This window comes from Benincasa hispida, chromosome 11, assembly GCF_027475165.1.
Source record: "Benincasa hispida cultivar pf3 chromosome 11, pf3_genome.v1.1, whole genome shotgun sequence".
Lineage (NCBI taxonomy): Eukaryota > Viridiplantae > Streptophyta > Magnoliopsida > Cucurbitales > Cucurbitaceae > Benincasa > Benincasa hispida.
This window is the reverse complement of record NC_143488.1, coordinates 88,273,345-88,290,786: the sequence shown is the minus strand read 5'-3', so window position 1 is coordinate 88,290,786 and position 17,442 is coordinate 88,273,345. Positions and strand designations below refer to the sequence as shown.

Genomic DNA, 17,442 nt, shown 5'->3' with positions numbered 1-17,442 from the left:
CCTACTTCAGGAAACAAGTGAATTCCATCTTGTGGATTGAGTTTCCAACTCCCAGATCAGACAAGTCCCCAAAAAGGTAGAATGTTGAATTGGCAATCTGGCCACTCTCACTCATACTAATCAAAGAACCGCTCTCAAAGGTAGGAGTTCCCAACACACTCAGAATTAAGGTCGTGTCACCTATGATCGTTTAGGTGAGATGTAAGTCTTTAGTATCAACAGCGTTATATACAAAGTCTAGTCATCTCGTGGTCCTGGTCTTATACAAACTCTTTGTATAGGACACCTCCGCTCGCACGTCTCCATATGAATGGTCAGGATCTACCATCTGTAGTAGTTTACAACACTTGCAAACCTCTATAAAGCGGGTCGTATCCGTAGTGTCACCAGGACTAGGTATCCCATTTTAATCCTTATACTACATACCTATTTAGGTTATCACTTAAGGCATGATCTACTTGTATATCACATATACATGCTTAAGTTCACATAAGATAACCAAGGAGCTTTGTTTATTAGATATGGGTAAATGTCAGAATTAAATAACAATTATTTTATTCATCAAACAATGTGTATCTTTACAAACAATGAGACTCCGAGAGAATTAGGACATTAATCCCAACAGATGCCACATTATTCAAGCCCCAAAATTAGTTCTTAAGAGAGCAATCTATCTACTTACTCTAACGTTGGGGAAAAAGTGAATTCCTTCTTGTGTAGCTATGTTCTCAGCTCCCCAATCAGACAAATCCCTAAATGGTATGCTTATTGAGTCGGAAATTTGGCAATTCTCACCCATACAAATCAAAGGACTACCTTCATAGGAGTTCACAACTCACTCAGAATTCAGGTCATGTTGCCTATGGTCATCCTAGTGAAAAGTAGGTCTCTATTATGAACAACGTTATATAACGAGACTAGTCACTTCATGGTCCAATCTTATACAAACCCCATTTTATAAAATATCTTGGCTCATATGTCTCTACATGAATGATCAAGATCGAATCATTTGTAGCACTTTACAATAATTGTAGTATCGACAAAGCAGGTCGTATTCATAGTGTCACTAGGATAAGGTACCTAGCCTTATCCATCTACTACAGACTATTTGGGTTATCACTTAAACATGATCCACCTGTATGTATCTACATACATGTTTAAGCCATAGAAGATAACCTAGGATGTTAGTTTATTGGTTTATGGGTTAATGCTACTAAATGTCAAATAAAACATCATATATTTTATAAAATAAATAAATGTTTGTACAATACAATTACAAACCATAGAACCCTATGAGATTTAAGGCATCAACCCCAACAATCGCCCACTTGACCTAAAGCTAGTGACGTGTACAATATAAAAGTCAAACTAATATACAAGTACACAAAGAAATAAACTAAGGCATAACACGTGCCCAATACAAATCTCCTACTTGCCCTAGTCTAAACATGGCCTATCCTATAGACCCATACTCTGCAAGTGACCTCAAACACCTTAGCCATAAGAGCCTTTGTAAATGAATCAGCAACGTTGTGCTCCAATGCTATCTACGTGACGATCATGTTCCCTCGATGCACAATCTCTTGGATGATATGATACTTCCACTCTATGTGCTTCCCGTGCTTGTGACTCCTAGACTCTCGGGAATTAGCCACAACACCACTATTATCACAATAAAGTGTGATGGATTTTGATATGTCTAGAACGACCTTCAGATCAGTCAAGAATTTTCTGAGCCAAACAGCTTTCTTAGCAGCTTCACAAGCTGCTACATATTCAACCTCCACTATGATGTTAGCAATGCGCTCTTTCTTGGTACTCTTTTAGACTACTGCCCCTCCATTAAGAGTGAGTATAGATCCTGATGTGGATTTCCTAGAATCCTTATCAGCTTGGAAATTAGAGTTCGTGTATTCTATAAGGATCAAATCCTTAGAACCATACACGAGCATGTAGTCCCTCGTTCTTCTTATATACTTGAGGATATTCTTAACAGCGGTCTAATGATCAAATCCTGGATTAGACTGATATCTACTGACAATCCCCACCACATAGCAGATGCCACATCTAGTACATAACATTACATACAACAGGTTGCCAACAGCCGATGCATAGGGGATCCATCTCATTTCCTCAACCTCTTGAGGTGTCTTGGGACATTGTTCCTTAGACAATATAACTCCATACCTAAAAGGGAGTAAACCTATCTTAAAGTTCTGCATTGAAAATTTGACAAGCTTGTTGAGCATCTTGTCAATGTATGATGCCTGAGACAGAGCTAGCGTTTTGTTTTTTCGATCTCTAAATATCTGAATTTCTAGAACAAATGAACCTCTACCGAATATTTCATTTGGAATTAGGTCGCTAGACAATTATTAATTTCAGTCAATAGACATAAATCATTCCTAATTAGTAGGATATTGTCTACATACAACACTAAAAAAGCTATTGAACTGTTAATGATCTTCTTGTATAGACAAGGCTCATCAACATTCTAATCAAAGCCATATCAAATTTTATGTTTCAAGATCGAGAAGCTTACTTCAATCCATAAATGGACCGATTAAGCTTGAAAACCTTTTGTTCTTGACCTTGAGTTATGAATCCCTCAGGTTGCTCCATATAAATGGTCTTCTCAAGATTTCCATTCAAAAAAGCAGACTTGACGTTCATTTTCCAAATCTCATAGTCATAATATGAGGCAATGAATAGGAGGATCTGGATAGACTTTAGCATGGCAACAGGTGAGAAAGTCTTCTCATAGTCGACTCTCTCAACTTAGGTATAACTCTTTGCCACTAGTCTAGCCTTGAAGGGTTTTCACCTTCCCATCAGCACCCCGTTTTCTCTTGTAGATCCATTTACAACCTATAGGTTTAACCCCATCGGTTGATCTACAAGATCCCAAACTGAATTGAAGTATATCAACTTCATTTCAAGATCCATAGCTTTGATCCATTCATCTTTGTCAACATCTTCCATTGCCTTCTTGTAAGACAATGGATCCTCAACTTCTTCGTCAGCTACCACAACTAGGATTTCTGTCAAACCCATATAACGAACAGGGGGGTTTGCAACCCTCCCACTGCATCGAGGTTCCCTCAACACTTGAGGTGGATGTGACCTACTAGATGAACCAACTTCAACAACTCTTGTGAGGTGTTGGGTTCTTCAACAACTCTTGTTTGTTGAAGGTTCAGTAGTTTCATTGGAAAGTTCATTCAACACAATTTTACTGCAGAGCTCGTGCTCCTTTATGTGGTCCTCTTCTAGAAAAGTAGTGTTTTTCGACACAAATCAATACAAGAAAAGTAGCGTTTTTCAACACAAACAAGCTTGTGTTCCCTATTTTCCTTATGATCATAGAAGTAACCACCTCTTGTTCCTTTAGGGTAGGTTATAAATCAGCACAATTTTGAACAAGGCTCCAATTTTTTATTCTCTCAAGCACATGTGTTGGGCAACCCTAGATCCTGAAATGGTGTAAACTATCTTTATGACCATTCCACAATTTCAAAGATGTTATAGTAACACTCTTGAACGGAACATAGTTCAAAATATACGTTGCAGTCTGTACTGCAAAACCCCAAAACAAATCAGGTAAGGAAGCATAAGTCATCATAGACCGAACCATGTTCAACAGGGTTTGATTTCTCCTTTCTGATACACAATTCTACTAAGGTGTACCTGGTGCTAAGAGTTGGGATACTATTCCATGTTCCATCAAATAGTTCTGGAAGATCCAAAAACTCTCTACTTCGATCAGATCAAAATAGCTTAACTGTTATATTTAATACATTTTCAACTTCTGTCTTAAACTCTTTGAACTTTTCAAAGGATTTAGACTTATGTTGCATTAAGTAACATATCCATACCTTGAATGATCATCAGTAACGGTGATGAAATATTCAAATCCTCCTCTTGCTTTTACATTCATCAGATCATATAGGTCTGAATGTACAAGCTCTAAGGGTTCATTGGCTCTATGATCTTTTCCAGTAAAAGATAATTTAGTCATTTTGCCTTCAAGGCATGACTCACACATCGGTAAAGAGTTTTCTTCTAACTCCCTTAGAAGTCCATAATTGAGATTGATGTACTCTAATCTTAGGTGCCAAAGTTGGGTATTTTTTTTAGGATAAATTTGAAGTCTTTTTTACTTTGAGTTAGCGAAGTTTTAAATATTTCAGTGTTAAGGAGGGCTTTAATTGCTAACCGTCTTAGCATATACAAATTTACTTCAACATCAGCATAACAAATCAATACTTCATTCTTGTAAACAAACACTTTATTTACTTGAAAATTAAGAGAATATTGTTGTTCAAGAAGACATTTTACAGAAATTAGGCTCCTTTTCAAGCCATAAACTACATGTACATTATCTAATAAAATATAAGATTTCTATAAGCAGAGTCTGAGTCCTCCCACTGCCATAGTTAAGACGACTTACCCAGTTCTTACACGCACCTTATCTCCCTAGCTTCCAGTTGCTGCTAGGAACTAATCCCTGAAATGAAGAACAAACATGGTTAGTGGCACCTGAATCTATTATTCAAGTTGAATCATCATTCTCCACTAAATAAGTTTCTAAAACAAGAAAATCATATTTGCCTTGCTTGGCCTTCTTCTTCTTTGTCAAGTATTTAATACAATTCCTCTTCTAGTGTCTCTCCTGGTTGCAATGGAAACAGATTCTCTTTGCAATCTTGGCCTTCTTGCCCTTTTGTGCAACAGCTAGTGGGTTAGCTTTCCCTTTTCCACCGTTATTTTTCTTCCACTTTTTGGCATCGAAGGAAGAAGGCTTATACTTAGTTTCAATGGTCGAACCTCTGTAGAACTTCTTAGAGGATGAAGCAACATTTTTCTCATCCTTCTATTCCTTGGTTTTCATCAAGGACTGGAAGGTTTGTACTCGTTGAGCAAGGTAGTCAGGTTATAGTCAATCAATCTTGTTCATAACAGCATTGCTATGGAACTACAGGAAACTTTTAGGTAAAGTTTTCAGGATAAAGCTAACCTGACTGACTTCATCGATGACGAGCCATTCATCTCCACCATGTTGAAATGGACCATTATGTTGAGAACATGTTCTCTAACAGATGCCCCTTCTTGCGTACAGGCATTAAAGATGAATTTTAGAGCATCATGCCTGAGCTGCGCAGATGGTTCTTCGAATATTCCCCTTAAGGACTCCATCATCTCACGGGCCGTGAGCATGGGCTCATGTTTCTTGGCTAAGACTTCAGAAAGGCTTGCCAAGATATACGTGCGGGCCTTCTCGTTTTCCCATGTTCATCTCTCATATGCCTCTCGAACGTTTCGAGCAAAATTTTGAGCCGGAATAGGAGGACAGTCCTCCATAAGAACAAACCGGAGGTCGTCGATGATCAAAATAGTGTTGATTGTGTTTTTCTAGGTTGTATAATTATCGCTCGTATGTTTGTCAACAACAAGTAAATTTAGAGTGCAGAAGTCATAATTAATAAATTATTGATTCCATACAAATTATTTATATTAGTATATGTACATGAAACCATTTAGAAAACAAATCAAGATTTAGCAAAAACTAATGTTCCCTAAGTGAAATTTATTTTTCAATGATGTTTCAGTGAGGCAAGAAAAAGGCCATCATAGAGTGCTCAGATGCCCCTTCATTGAAATGAGACAATCTCAACCGATAGATAGAACAACTCCTTGTTACTATAACTATTAGTCACCATTGTTCAGTCCAAAAATTATTAAAATCGCTTAATAGTTTCTCATAAGTATAACCCCTCCTTTTAGATTCTAGAGTTCCGCCCCAATGAGCCAACAATAGGGAAAAACAGATTGGGGCAAAAACTAAAGTAACCTTATCCATCTTTGGAGTTTGAATAAAGAGTCATGCAAATGCCATCCATAGGGGGACACTCAAAGGTGCCTCGAGGTTGAGCATGAAACTTTACTTCAGACTAATGAGAGAGACCGAGGGATGGTTGACACGTCCCACTCCCACTTACTATAAACACTCTCTCTATTTACTTTGATATTGATCTATACAAACACCATCCGTAAGGGACACTTAAAGGTGCCTCGAGGCCGAGTATAGATATCAATGTGTGAACTTTTTGGGAGAAACGTGAAGAGGAAAAATGAAGTATCATATACCCCATTTTCCTCTCACTGAGCGTTTTATGGGTTATTTAACTTAGAAAAATCTGGCTACTGATTTTACTAAGTGATTGTTTAAATTTGCCAAAAAACAGCACTTGCTTTGGATAGTTAAACAACTTTGATATAGGTTTATTAAACACTTTAATAAACGTTAATTAATAATTGCATGCATATAGCAAATCTATCTAATGCACCTTTTAAGGTCAGTTCCCAGATATGGGTGTTACGTTTTCGTCAACTTATATACCCCAGCCTAGACAGAACTAGCCTTAGACAAATGGTCCCTTATAGATACATTTACTACATTTTTAATCTTTTAATTAGAACCAATTTAATCCTATTAAACTGATTAAAAGATTAAATTTAATTTCCTATCTCATTAGAAAAGAAATCTTAGGTCTATATGAATCATGTTTTAAAACTATTTAAAAAAATGAATTTAATCTAGGTTTGCATGAAATTCTAAAATATTGATTTTAATTTCTAATTTCATTTAATTATAATGTTTATTAAAAAAATGAAATAAATTGAAACCATTCATTGCAAGTAAAACATGCTTAGGTAAAATTATAAAAATTATAAATTACCCTAGAAAAGTGACATGCTTCATGCAATTCCATTTCATTACTAACATACATAACAATTATATACTAAAGTAATTAAATAATTAATAACATACTTCCAAACATACATCCATATGCTATATTATAACTCTTATAATATAAATGATGTATGTATATGTTATTAATGCATGCATGCATATATTATAACATTTTTACTATATGATGCATGAGCATGTTATAAATAATAAATCATGCAACTTTATATTATAACAATTACAATAGTAATGCATGAAATATGCATAACCTATGGTGGAAATTTTTACTACTTTGCATATTTTATGACATATAATAATAAATCAGAATCATACATCAAATGCATAATAATAATTATTGGATCGGGATTGGACACACTAACATTTAATTAAATTAATATAACATTTATATTAATCTAATTAATTAGAAAACACCTAACTATTACATATTAATAGTCAACCGGTTCGAAACAAGTGAACCGGGCTTTGAACTGCTCAAATCGAACCGTCCAATACCCGAATCACTTGAACCAAATCGAACCGTACACGAACTAGCCAACCTACAAACGAAATCAGACGAGAATTGGTTGTTTTTCCATCTTGGAGCATTGCAACACTGTGCCCAGCATTGCAATGCTACAAAAAAAAAAAAACAACATCGCATTCTTCATTGCAGCGTTGCAACGCTAGGGCACAACGTTGCAATGTTGCGATACAATCTGCACTATACAACCATGTTCTTCTTCGTTTCTCCTCTAAATTTGGCCTCGTTTTCTCCGAATCGTCATCGGAAAACTCATGAATGACTCAAGAACTCAAATATACAGACTCAATCGCAATTAAATGCCTCAAAACATAGGGCCTTACAAATTAAATTGTAAAAAGAAAGCAATAAATCTATGTGCCAATCCCGAAAACATTCAATAATCACATTCATTCATCAAAACATATCCATCACATGAATAATTGTCAAGATGAAAAAATCCACCATTGTTCTATAAAAAAAATGGAAAATAAAAAAGAATTGGAATTAAAAAAAAAAAAAAACCTCCACTCTGGTACCAATTGAAGAAACCTGCGAAGGTCCTGAGCGAAAATGTGGAGATCGTCCCAATTTTTTGTTTTCACGGGAACACAAATTACAAAAAAAAATTATGCAATTCAATTAAAATTTATAGCATGCCAATTAAAAAAGAAAAGAGAAAAAGATATCAAGGTTTCAAGAAACCCTTACCTTTGAAGAATAACTTTCTTCATAAATCCTCTTCTCCGAAATGATCACAAACAGTAAAACCAAGGGGCACCATTACAAGAATAATCTTTGTATTCTCCGTAGGGGATGAGAATTTGCAAGAGGTGTGGGCTTTGCAAAATTTTTGTGTTGAGGGAGAGAGTCTGTGAGAGACGAAGAGAGATTTCTTCTGTGTGTTTCTCTTAGGGCAAAACACAGACAGAGCATCCGATGTGTTCATATCTTCTATGAAGAAGATGAATATGTTAAAACATCCCCTTTACCACATCTTCCACAAGAGAGAAAGGGGGTAACTCCCTCCTAAAATAATTTTCAAAAAATTAAATTAAATTAAATTAAATTCTTTTAATATATATTTATATGATAACTATCTTATCATATAATATATATTAAACTATATATTATATCAAGTATAACACATAATCTATAATTTTTATATTAAAACAATATAGCTTAGAGTTTTAATTTTCTCATTAATTACATTTCATATAAATCCTGTTTATATTAAATTTAATTATATGAATCTAATTCATATGATTAATATTTAAATCATATTCAAATATTTATTTCCTTTCAAATAAATTTTATATTATAATGTATAAATACATTATAGTAATTATATCATATATAGTTAAATTAAATTAACTATATCACATATAATCAATTCCCTCATTTAATTTGAAAATTTTAAATTAATTCAAAATTGATTCTCATTTAATCTCTATTGAGCTACAGAGGGTACCTCATGGACGAGTAGATTGAGGCTTCAATGGTATTTGAATAATTAATTAAATTCTTTAATTAAATTATTCAACATCCATTAACTATTGAGCAGTCCACAAAAGACCGACAGCTGCATTCTTTGTACTACAAATATATTTCCGTGTCCATTGGATATAATCAGTCAATAGTACAATGACTCTTTACAAATTGCTTGTACGTATAGTTGGACCAAAATTACCATTTTACCCCTGTAATTACATCTAACTCCTTAAGTACCATTGATCCCTCTAATGAATAATAAGTCATAGTCAACCTATGATCAAACCACTCTCGAGCCAGGCGAGGGTGTGGCGTCACATTATTCAAGCCTCGGAATCAGTTCTTAAGGGAGAAATCTATGTACTTACCCCAACGGTTGGGAAAGAGTGAATTCCTTCTTGTGTAGTTGTGTTCCCAACTCCCCAATCAGACGAATTCCCAAAATGGTAGACTTATTGAGTCGGCGATCTGGCCACTCTCACCCATACAAATCAAAGGACCGCCTTCATAGGCAGGAGTTCACAACCCACTAAGGATTAGGTCATGTTACCTATGGTCATCCTAGTGAAAAGTAAGTCTCTATTATGAATGATGTTAATATAATGAAACTAGTCATTTCATGGTCTGATCTTATATAAACCTCTTTGTATAGAATACCCCCGCTCAGATGTCTCTACATGAATGATCAAGATCGGATCATTTGTAGCACTTTACAACAATTTTAACATCTACAAAGCGGGTCGTATTCGTAGTGTCACCAGAATAAGGTACCCACCCTTATCTATCTACTACAGACCATTTATGTTATCACTTAAACATGATCCACATGTATATCTCTACATACATGTTTAAGCTACAAAAGATAACTTAGGATGTTAGTTTATTTGTTTGTGGGTTAATACTACTAAATATCAAATAAAACATCATATATTTTATCAAATAAATAAAACGTTTGTACAATACAATTACAAACTATAAGAACCTATGAGATTTATGGCATCAACTCCAACACTGTGTACATGATTTTATTCTTATGTTCTTGAGTATTTCCTTATTAGTGGTATCCTAACAAAGTGGTATCAGAGTTGTTCATCCTGGAACATCAATTTTAGAAATGAATCGTCAATGATTGATTGAGGATTGTTAGACATACAAAGAGAAATGAAGGAAATACAACAAAGGAACAAAGAGTCTCAATAGAGAAAGAGAAGAGAGAATACCAGCAACCACTAAAGCAGAGAGAGAAAACTTTATTCGAAAATTATCCGATCGAGTTCGAAATGTAGCTGGAAGACGAAGATCTTACCAAAAGGCACCACCTGAGAGGAGGAGTAGAGTCCATCGATCAGGCAAGAAGGAAGGAAAAAAAGGGAGTCATCAGCAAAGTCCGGCACAGAAAAGCAAAAAAAAAAGGGGAGAAACAAAGATGCAGAGAACAAGGTAAAATATACTTGAATTATCAGAAGATAAATAAAATAGAGAATGAAAATTCTTTGAAAATAAAATAGTAAATCAAAGTGTTGATATTGTATGGAAGCGAACATGAAAGCGCAAAGAAGATATAGAAGGGATCAGAATGAATTATCGTTGGAATTGGAAGGATTGAGGAGGTAGATTTGTGACGAGGTGGAGTTCAACAGTGGTAATTGAAGAGGCTAAGTTTGCATCTGGCATGGCGAAGGTTGGTCGTCCAATGGGAGGTCGCTGGCTCTGGTGGAGGAAACAATGGTTCAATAGCGGCAAGTTTTAAAAGAAACGAAGAGAAAAGGATGAGAAAGACTGTTGCCGACATCACTTGCAAGGGTGGCCAAAGGAAAATCTTTAAAGAAGACGCCACCTCAAGGGACGTGCAGAGATGGTAGAGGAATCGGAAACCGATAATCAAATAAGAAAGGAAACTTAAGGAAGATGGAGATCGATTAGAGTCCCTTGTCGATGGCAAGAGAAGGTGTGAATGGAGATGAAAAAAATGTTGCAATCAACAGTAGCAAAGGAAGAATGGTTGTAATCGAGAGAAAAGAAAATGGATTATGGCAATGCATGAGAGAATAAACGACCGAGTAAAGAAAGTACGTTGGCATCCATGTGGTCAAAAGTCGTGGTAGAGGTCAGGAGAAGTCGCAGTGGAGGAATGACAAAGAGGCGGTCACTAGCGGCTGGAGGAAGAAGAAGAGGTGGTATGTCCTAAAAATTTCAGTCGAAGATTGCTGGAGATGGAAGAAGATGAAGGCTGGTAAGTGCTGTATCTTTCGTGAAGTGATGGGAAATGTCAAAAGGTAGGACCGATTGTTGGGAAAGATGCAAATCTAATTTTCGTGGGAATTATAATCGGTTGGAAGGGCATGAAGAGGTCTGTTTTAGTAGAAATTACCAGCTTTAATTTTGTCTCAAGAGGTTAGTCGATTTTCATGTTGTTCAAATGAAAAATGGGTCGTGTAAAAAGCTAAAGAAGAAGGAAAGTAGAAAGTGGGCCCATTATATTATTTATCTAATAAATGGGAAATGGGTACTAACTAATTAAAAGTGAGTTATTGCCTGATTTTGGACGGTAAGCTGATTGTGGGCCTAGCTCATTAGAGAAGAAGAACCTCAGTTTTAAACACCTTTCCGAATGGCGTTGAGATGGGCCCGGTCATGTGCCTGTTGAGAAAAATATAGGGCTAGTTGCATAAATAGAATTCAAGCCCAAAATAATAGAATATGTAGTACAAATAAAATAATTGTATATATAGATCAAAAAATAATAAAAGATTAAAAAACTCATGTCTAGCCATCATTTTGTTCGCTTCTCCCCGGTTTTCTCAAATTAAAAGTTATCACTGATCTATCAGCTGCTATCGCTGATAGCTTCCATCAATTGTTATTGATGATAGTTGCTATAAGTGATAGCTTTCAATTTGAGAAAGATTAATACAATTTTGAAATATTAGCTTTTAATTTGCTAACAATTATCAATAACTATCATTGATTCACTTTCATCAATTAGAATCAACATTGAAATATTACTACTTAAGGCTATCAGTGGCTATCAATGATAGATTTATAAATAGTGATCAACTTTGAAAGAAGACCAACAACTTTGATTACCATAGTAATTATCACTAATAATCTTTTATCATGGCTATCACTGATAGCAGCTATCAGTCGTTATCACTGATAGACTTTCGTCAGTTAGAATCAACCTTGAAATATTAACATTTAAGACTATCAATGATAGACTTCTATAACTGGTTATCACCTTTGAAAGAAATTCGATATATAGATATCAACTAAGTTTTATCACCAATATCACTAACATCACTCATATTGTGGTTATCAGTGATAGCTTCTTTCACTGATAAGATGTTATCAATGATCTCACTGATAAGATGTTATCAATGATCTCATTGATATCATGCTATCAGTGATAGTTCTCTATCACCGATAACATGCTATCAATGGTAGCTTCTATCACCGATAACGTGCTATCGGGTAGCTTCTATCATCGATAACATGCTATTAGTATTAGCTTCTATCACTGGTAACATGCTATTAGTAGTAGCTTCTATCAATCATAGCCACTGAACACCTTTTTGCCCCTTTCTTGTCCTTCCCAAACATTTATAAGTCCCTTTTCTTTTCAATAATAGCTTCTATCACTAATAAACATGCTATTAATGATAACTTCTAGGCATTCCACTTACATTTTAGTTCGAGATTCAACTTTATTAATTAAATTCACTAAGTTAGCTATCAATGATAGATTTCTATAAATGGCTATTAACTATAAAAATATAATCAAAGATTAAGCTATCAATGATAGAAAATATTAGTGGCTATCACTAATAGACTTTCATTTGCTATTTATATTTATTATTTGTTATAATAATCAAACTTGATGATTGACTTGTTGGTGTTAAGTCACTTAAGTCCTGGATACGGAACTCAGCCTCATAATTCTTGTGAAAAAAAAAAGAAGAAGAAAAAATTCAAATAAAGGAAAAAAAATTAAAAATAAGGGAAAAAGAAGAAGCAAAAACTGAAAAAAGGAAAGAAAATTAAATAGAAAAAAAGGAAGCAAAAACCAAAAAATGAAAGAAAAACTAAAAAAAAAAAAGAAAGAAAGAAAGAAAGGGAAGAAGCAAAAAATTGGAGAAAGAAAATAAAATAAAATAATAAAAAAGATAAGGGAAGAAGCAAAAATGGAAGAAACAGAAGAAAATAAAAATTTTAAAAAAAAGCAAGAATCGAAGAAAGAAAATAAAAATTAAAAAAAAAAGGAATAAGCAAAAACCGAAGAAAGAAAATTAAAAAAAAAAAAAAGAATAAACAAAAACTGAAGAAAGAGAAGAAACTTAAAAAAGAAAATAAAAGGAAATAAAAAAAAAACAAGAAAAAATTTTTTAAAAAAAAAGAAAAGAAAAAGAAAAATTGTGAAAGAAAAGAAAATGAAAAAAGAGAGGGAAGAAGCAATAATCGAAGAAGAGAAAGAAAATTAAAAAAAAAAAACTAAAAATGGATATATAACAAGATAAGACAATGAAGGGCGAAATTGAAAATTAAAAAAATCAAAGATTAACTAGTCAACTCATTCATATTGGTAAATATTTTTAAAATGTAATATATTTTAGATTTTTTAACCTATTTTATTATGTATTACAAATATCCAAAAATATAATTCTAGAAGATTTTGTGTTCGTAGGCTACTATATGGTTAAAGCCATGGGAATCATTTAGAGCCCAATTACTTTTCAAAGCTGAAGGGAAGGAATCATTTTCCAAGATTGGAGAGCAAGCTGTTGGGTTCTATTTCGTAAAAAATAATAATATAAAAAAAAAAAAAAAAAAAAAAAAAAAAAAAAAAAACTCTTTTCGTGATCAAAATTTTGTTATCACACTTTGAGGATAAGGTATCTTAAAAGGGTGGGGTAATATAAGGTACCTATGAGTATAGGTATTAGTAGTAGTAATAATAATAATAGTAATAAAAGAGAGAGAAGAGAAAGAGCCCACTTTTTTTGTGATCGTATTTTGTAAAGCACGCCTTGAGGAATAGCTTAAGACCCCTAAATAGTGGGAGCAGGTTGAGAGGACGGGTGTGAAATATTTTGTAAGGACTTTCCTTTGGGGAATTAAGGGAGAGACTAGCCCTCTCGAAAGGCTAAATTATCTTATTACCTGTTATATGATATTATAGTATATTTTAAAAATATTTTCATATATTTCCATATCTCTGTATACGTGAGTTTATTCTTGTGTTCTTGAGTATTTCCTTATTAGGTGGTATCCTAACACAAACACAATAGTTAATGGACCCAAATTGTATTTTAACTAAGAAACATTTCTATTGCTCAAACCCACTTAATAAACATTAATATTATACTCTTCTTTTTCTTCTTCCCTCACACGCCCATATCCAGTAGGTTAAAATCTTTAACAATGAAACTCTAGGAGTTTTCAATTTTCGTGACAAAAGATGAAATATCATTCACAAAAGTGTGGTTCAGCAATAGCAACTTTGCCTCATTGACCAAGTTTGTGTGGCAATATACATATTTTACAAATGATATTCAATACGTAAAGAATAATTGACTAATTTGTTAGTAGAACTTTACTGTACACGAAGGAAGAATTCAGGGTCATGTTCTTGAAATCGCCATTTCGTTCATCCTGTTCATAATCCGAGACGCATCGTTAAATCTATTAGTTCTTTCATAAGTACTAGCAACGACTAGATGCAATTCCTTCTTATTGATATTGGGATCGGAGTCGAGCCTTTCGAACAATGATTCTAATCTCTTGTAATCCTTTCTTGCGCCGTAGAGACTGAGCATTTGGAAGTGCACTTCATCTGGAAAAACACAGCCCTCTTCTTGCATCTCCATATATACAGCATCAGCCTTATCAAAATCCCTTAGCTTCCCATAAGCGTTTAGGACAAGAGCAATAACATTAGGGTTGGGGAAATGCCCCACACTTCTCATCTTCTCAAATACCTCCACAACATTTTTGTGCTTCCTGTTCCTCGAAAACAGATCAATCATACACCCAAAGACAGATATATCCTTCAACTCTCCAGCATCAAACGCCTGACGAAAAACCCAAGTGGCTTCTTCGATACGACCAGCTTTAGCGAGGATGGTAATCGCTGTCTTCCTTGGAATATTGTCTGGTTGCTTTAGCTCATGAAGCAAACGCTTGGCATGAGCAACCAAGCCTGCCTTCTCATAGGCCACAATCATAGTCTGGTAAAGGACCTGATCAATCTCAGTGCCAGAGCTTCTCAGCTTCTGAAATAGCATTGCAGCTCTCTCCAACTTTCCTGCTTTTCCCCATATCGAAATGATTGTCGAGTATGTAATAGCATTTGGTTCAATCCTTCTATTTTGCATCTCTTGTACGAGATTTGTTGCTTTTTCATGCTCCAAAGACAACCCATATATCTTGATCATGGTGTTATATGTCACAACGTTTTGCTCGATCTCCTTCCTCTGCATCAACCGGAAAAGATGTATCGCTTCTCCGAAGAGCTCGGCCTCTCCATAAACCCTCAAAATGGTGTTGTAACTCACAACATTGGGTTCAATTCCCATCTTCCTCATGCTCCAAAACAGCCGGTCAGCTTCTTTCACCATATCCAACTGACCATAAACATCAATCATAATATTACAAGTTGTAAGATCAAGCGGGCAGTTGACCTCTGTCATCTCAGAAAACACAGAGAGTGCCTCCAAAAACTTTTCATTCTCAACAAACATACTCAGCAAAGTCGAGTAGCTAACAGTATCAGGCACAACACCCATAGCCCTCATCTCTTTCAACAAAAAGCGAGCCTCTCTAAAAAGCTTAGCTTTTCCAAACACGTTTATCATAGAGTTATAGGCTACAATATCTGGGGTAATCCCAGATCTCTTCAATCTCGAAAAAATTGAAATAGCCTTCGAATAATCACAGAGTTTACGAGAAAGCTCAATCAAATTACTATACAAAACAAGGTCCCCAGACACACGATCTTGCTCCATTTTTTGTAGCCATGAAAGGGCAGCATCAAACAAACCCTCTTTGCCAAAATAAGTGATAAGGGTCGAATAAGTATACCTATCAGCTGCAAGAGCTCTTTGGCGCATTTCGTCGAACAGCCCATGTGCAAGCTCCCACTGTTTAGCGCGCAACACATTTCGTAGAACAACATTGTAAGCGAACACCGAAGGAGTGTAAAGAGCTTCTTCGTTGATCCAATCAAGAATCGCAAGCGACCTTTGCCAATCTGATTCTCGCGACAGAATCGACACCATGAACCGCATTGAAAGCTGCCGCCCCTTGTATGGTGACAGAACCGAGTACAGCTCTTGCTCGTTCTTCGTTTCCCCAATTGACGCTAGAAGCTCGTCCATGTCGACGCTGTGGTCTAAATGTGAGGACTCTCTTTGCCTTCTCACACTGCGTTGGTACTTTAGGGGAAATGGGGTTGTGGTTGATTTTTCAGATGGGATTTTTCTTCTCCATATATCTTTGAATGTTGAAGAAGATGAGGCTCTGAGGATTGGAATCCGAGTTCTGGGCTTTGGTTTGATATTGTTGAAGCGAATTTTGGGGTAATTTCCGGTTTCGATTAGGAACGAGAGGATGGGGGAAGAGAAGGATGAAGTTGATTGTAATTGAATTGAAGAGAAGCCCATTTTGATAAAACGGCATTAGTTCATAATTTTGAAAATTGGAGGGAAGAGGAAGAAGAATCGCCGGCGATGGAGATGTTTAATCCAGTAGAAATTCCGGTTGCTGGCTTCTACCTCATATTTTGAGCCCGGGGAACGTAGGGGAAAAGACCGCTCTAGCAAGCCAATACCCTGCAGAATTACTAAAACCAGAGGAAAAATGGTCCAAAATAGCCCGCTTTACTTTTTACATTTAAAAAATACCACGCTTCTAAAATCTAGTTGAATTAATTTTTTTTGGCGAGATCAGACTACAAATTTTATTAATTATTTTAACTTTTGAATATCAAATTCGATTTATAAAAAATAAATTTTATAAATATGCCCTCAGTAATATAAAAATAACATAATTATTATAATACCCCATTTTTAGAAAAAATTGACTTGCTCAACAAGTTTCGTAAATATTATCCAAATTTTTCCCTAGTGTTTAAAAGCCTTTAAAACCCTCTAGTCTCATCTTTTTGTATACATGCAAAAATAAATAAATAAGGTAAATATAGTGGTATTGTATTTTGTAAATGTGTTGTATTTGATGTATTTGTTATTTGCATGATGTTGAGGCCAATAATTTATGTTTTCATGGTTATTTACGTATTCTCAATGGAAATTCAATAATCTTAGTCACGATTGAGTATAATTCCCCCAAGATTTAGTATAGGGTTTGAAAACTTGGGCGAGATATTTATATAGTTGCACCAAGTTTATGCAATATCCCCAAGATTTTGAGTAAATTTATTACGTTTTCTAAACTTGTATATGAAATTTTTGAGGGATGTCTCGTATATTTGTTTGTTTTGGGGGTGAATTGAAGGAAGATGGAAAAGATTAAGGGGGTCAGCTGAAAGGGTTGATTTTCAACATCAAAATAAAGTATGAGGAGTTTTTACGGGAAATATATAGAACCAGTGGGATAAATTCTGTTGAGTTTAAATTTGTTATAAGGTGTTTGTACAATGTTACACCAAATGTATCTGCCTTTATAA

At 34.9% G+C, this 17,442-nt stretch overlaps 1 protein-coding gene and 1 long non-coding RNA gene across 5 annotated transcripts; both read right to left on the bottom strand.

Moving 5' to 3' along the window:
- Positions 1 to 4,372: 4,372 nt before the first annotated feature.
- On the bottom strand, positions 4,373 to 11,226 carry LOC150033010 (uncharacterized). 4 transcript variants are annotated; one of them, XR_016524745.1, is made up of 3 exons: positions 10,836 to 11,226; positions 9,983 to 10,081; positions 4,373 to 4,507 (listed from the first exon to the last, which is right to left on the bottom strand). It is a non-coding gene; the product is annotated as an uncharacterized LOC150033010 (long non-coding RNA). The 4 variants fall into 4 exon arrangements; XR_016524744.1 differs by lacking the exon at positions 4,373 to 4,507 and adding an exon at positions 7,119 to 8,300; XR_016524743.1 differs by lacking the exon at positions 4,373 to 4,507 and adding an exon at positions 9,674 to 9,856.
- A 2,976-nt stretch (positions 11,227 to 14,202) lies between these two features.
- LOC120089759 (Tetratricopeptide repeat (TPR)-like superfamily protein) lies at positions 14,203 to 16,643 on the bottom strand. The gene has a single exon (XM_039047146.2). It carries the CDS (start codon positions 16,418 to 16,420, stop codon positions 14,381 to 14,383), a length of 2,040 nt encoding a protein of 679 aa, XP_038903074.2. The 5' UTR covers positions 16,421 to 16,643; the 3' UTR covers positions 14,203 to 14,380.
- Positions 16,644 to 17,442: the final 799 nt, after the last annotated feature.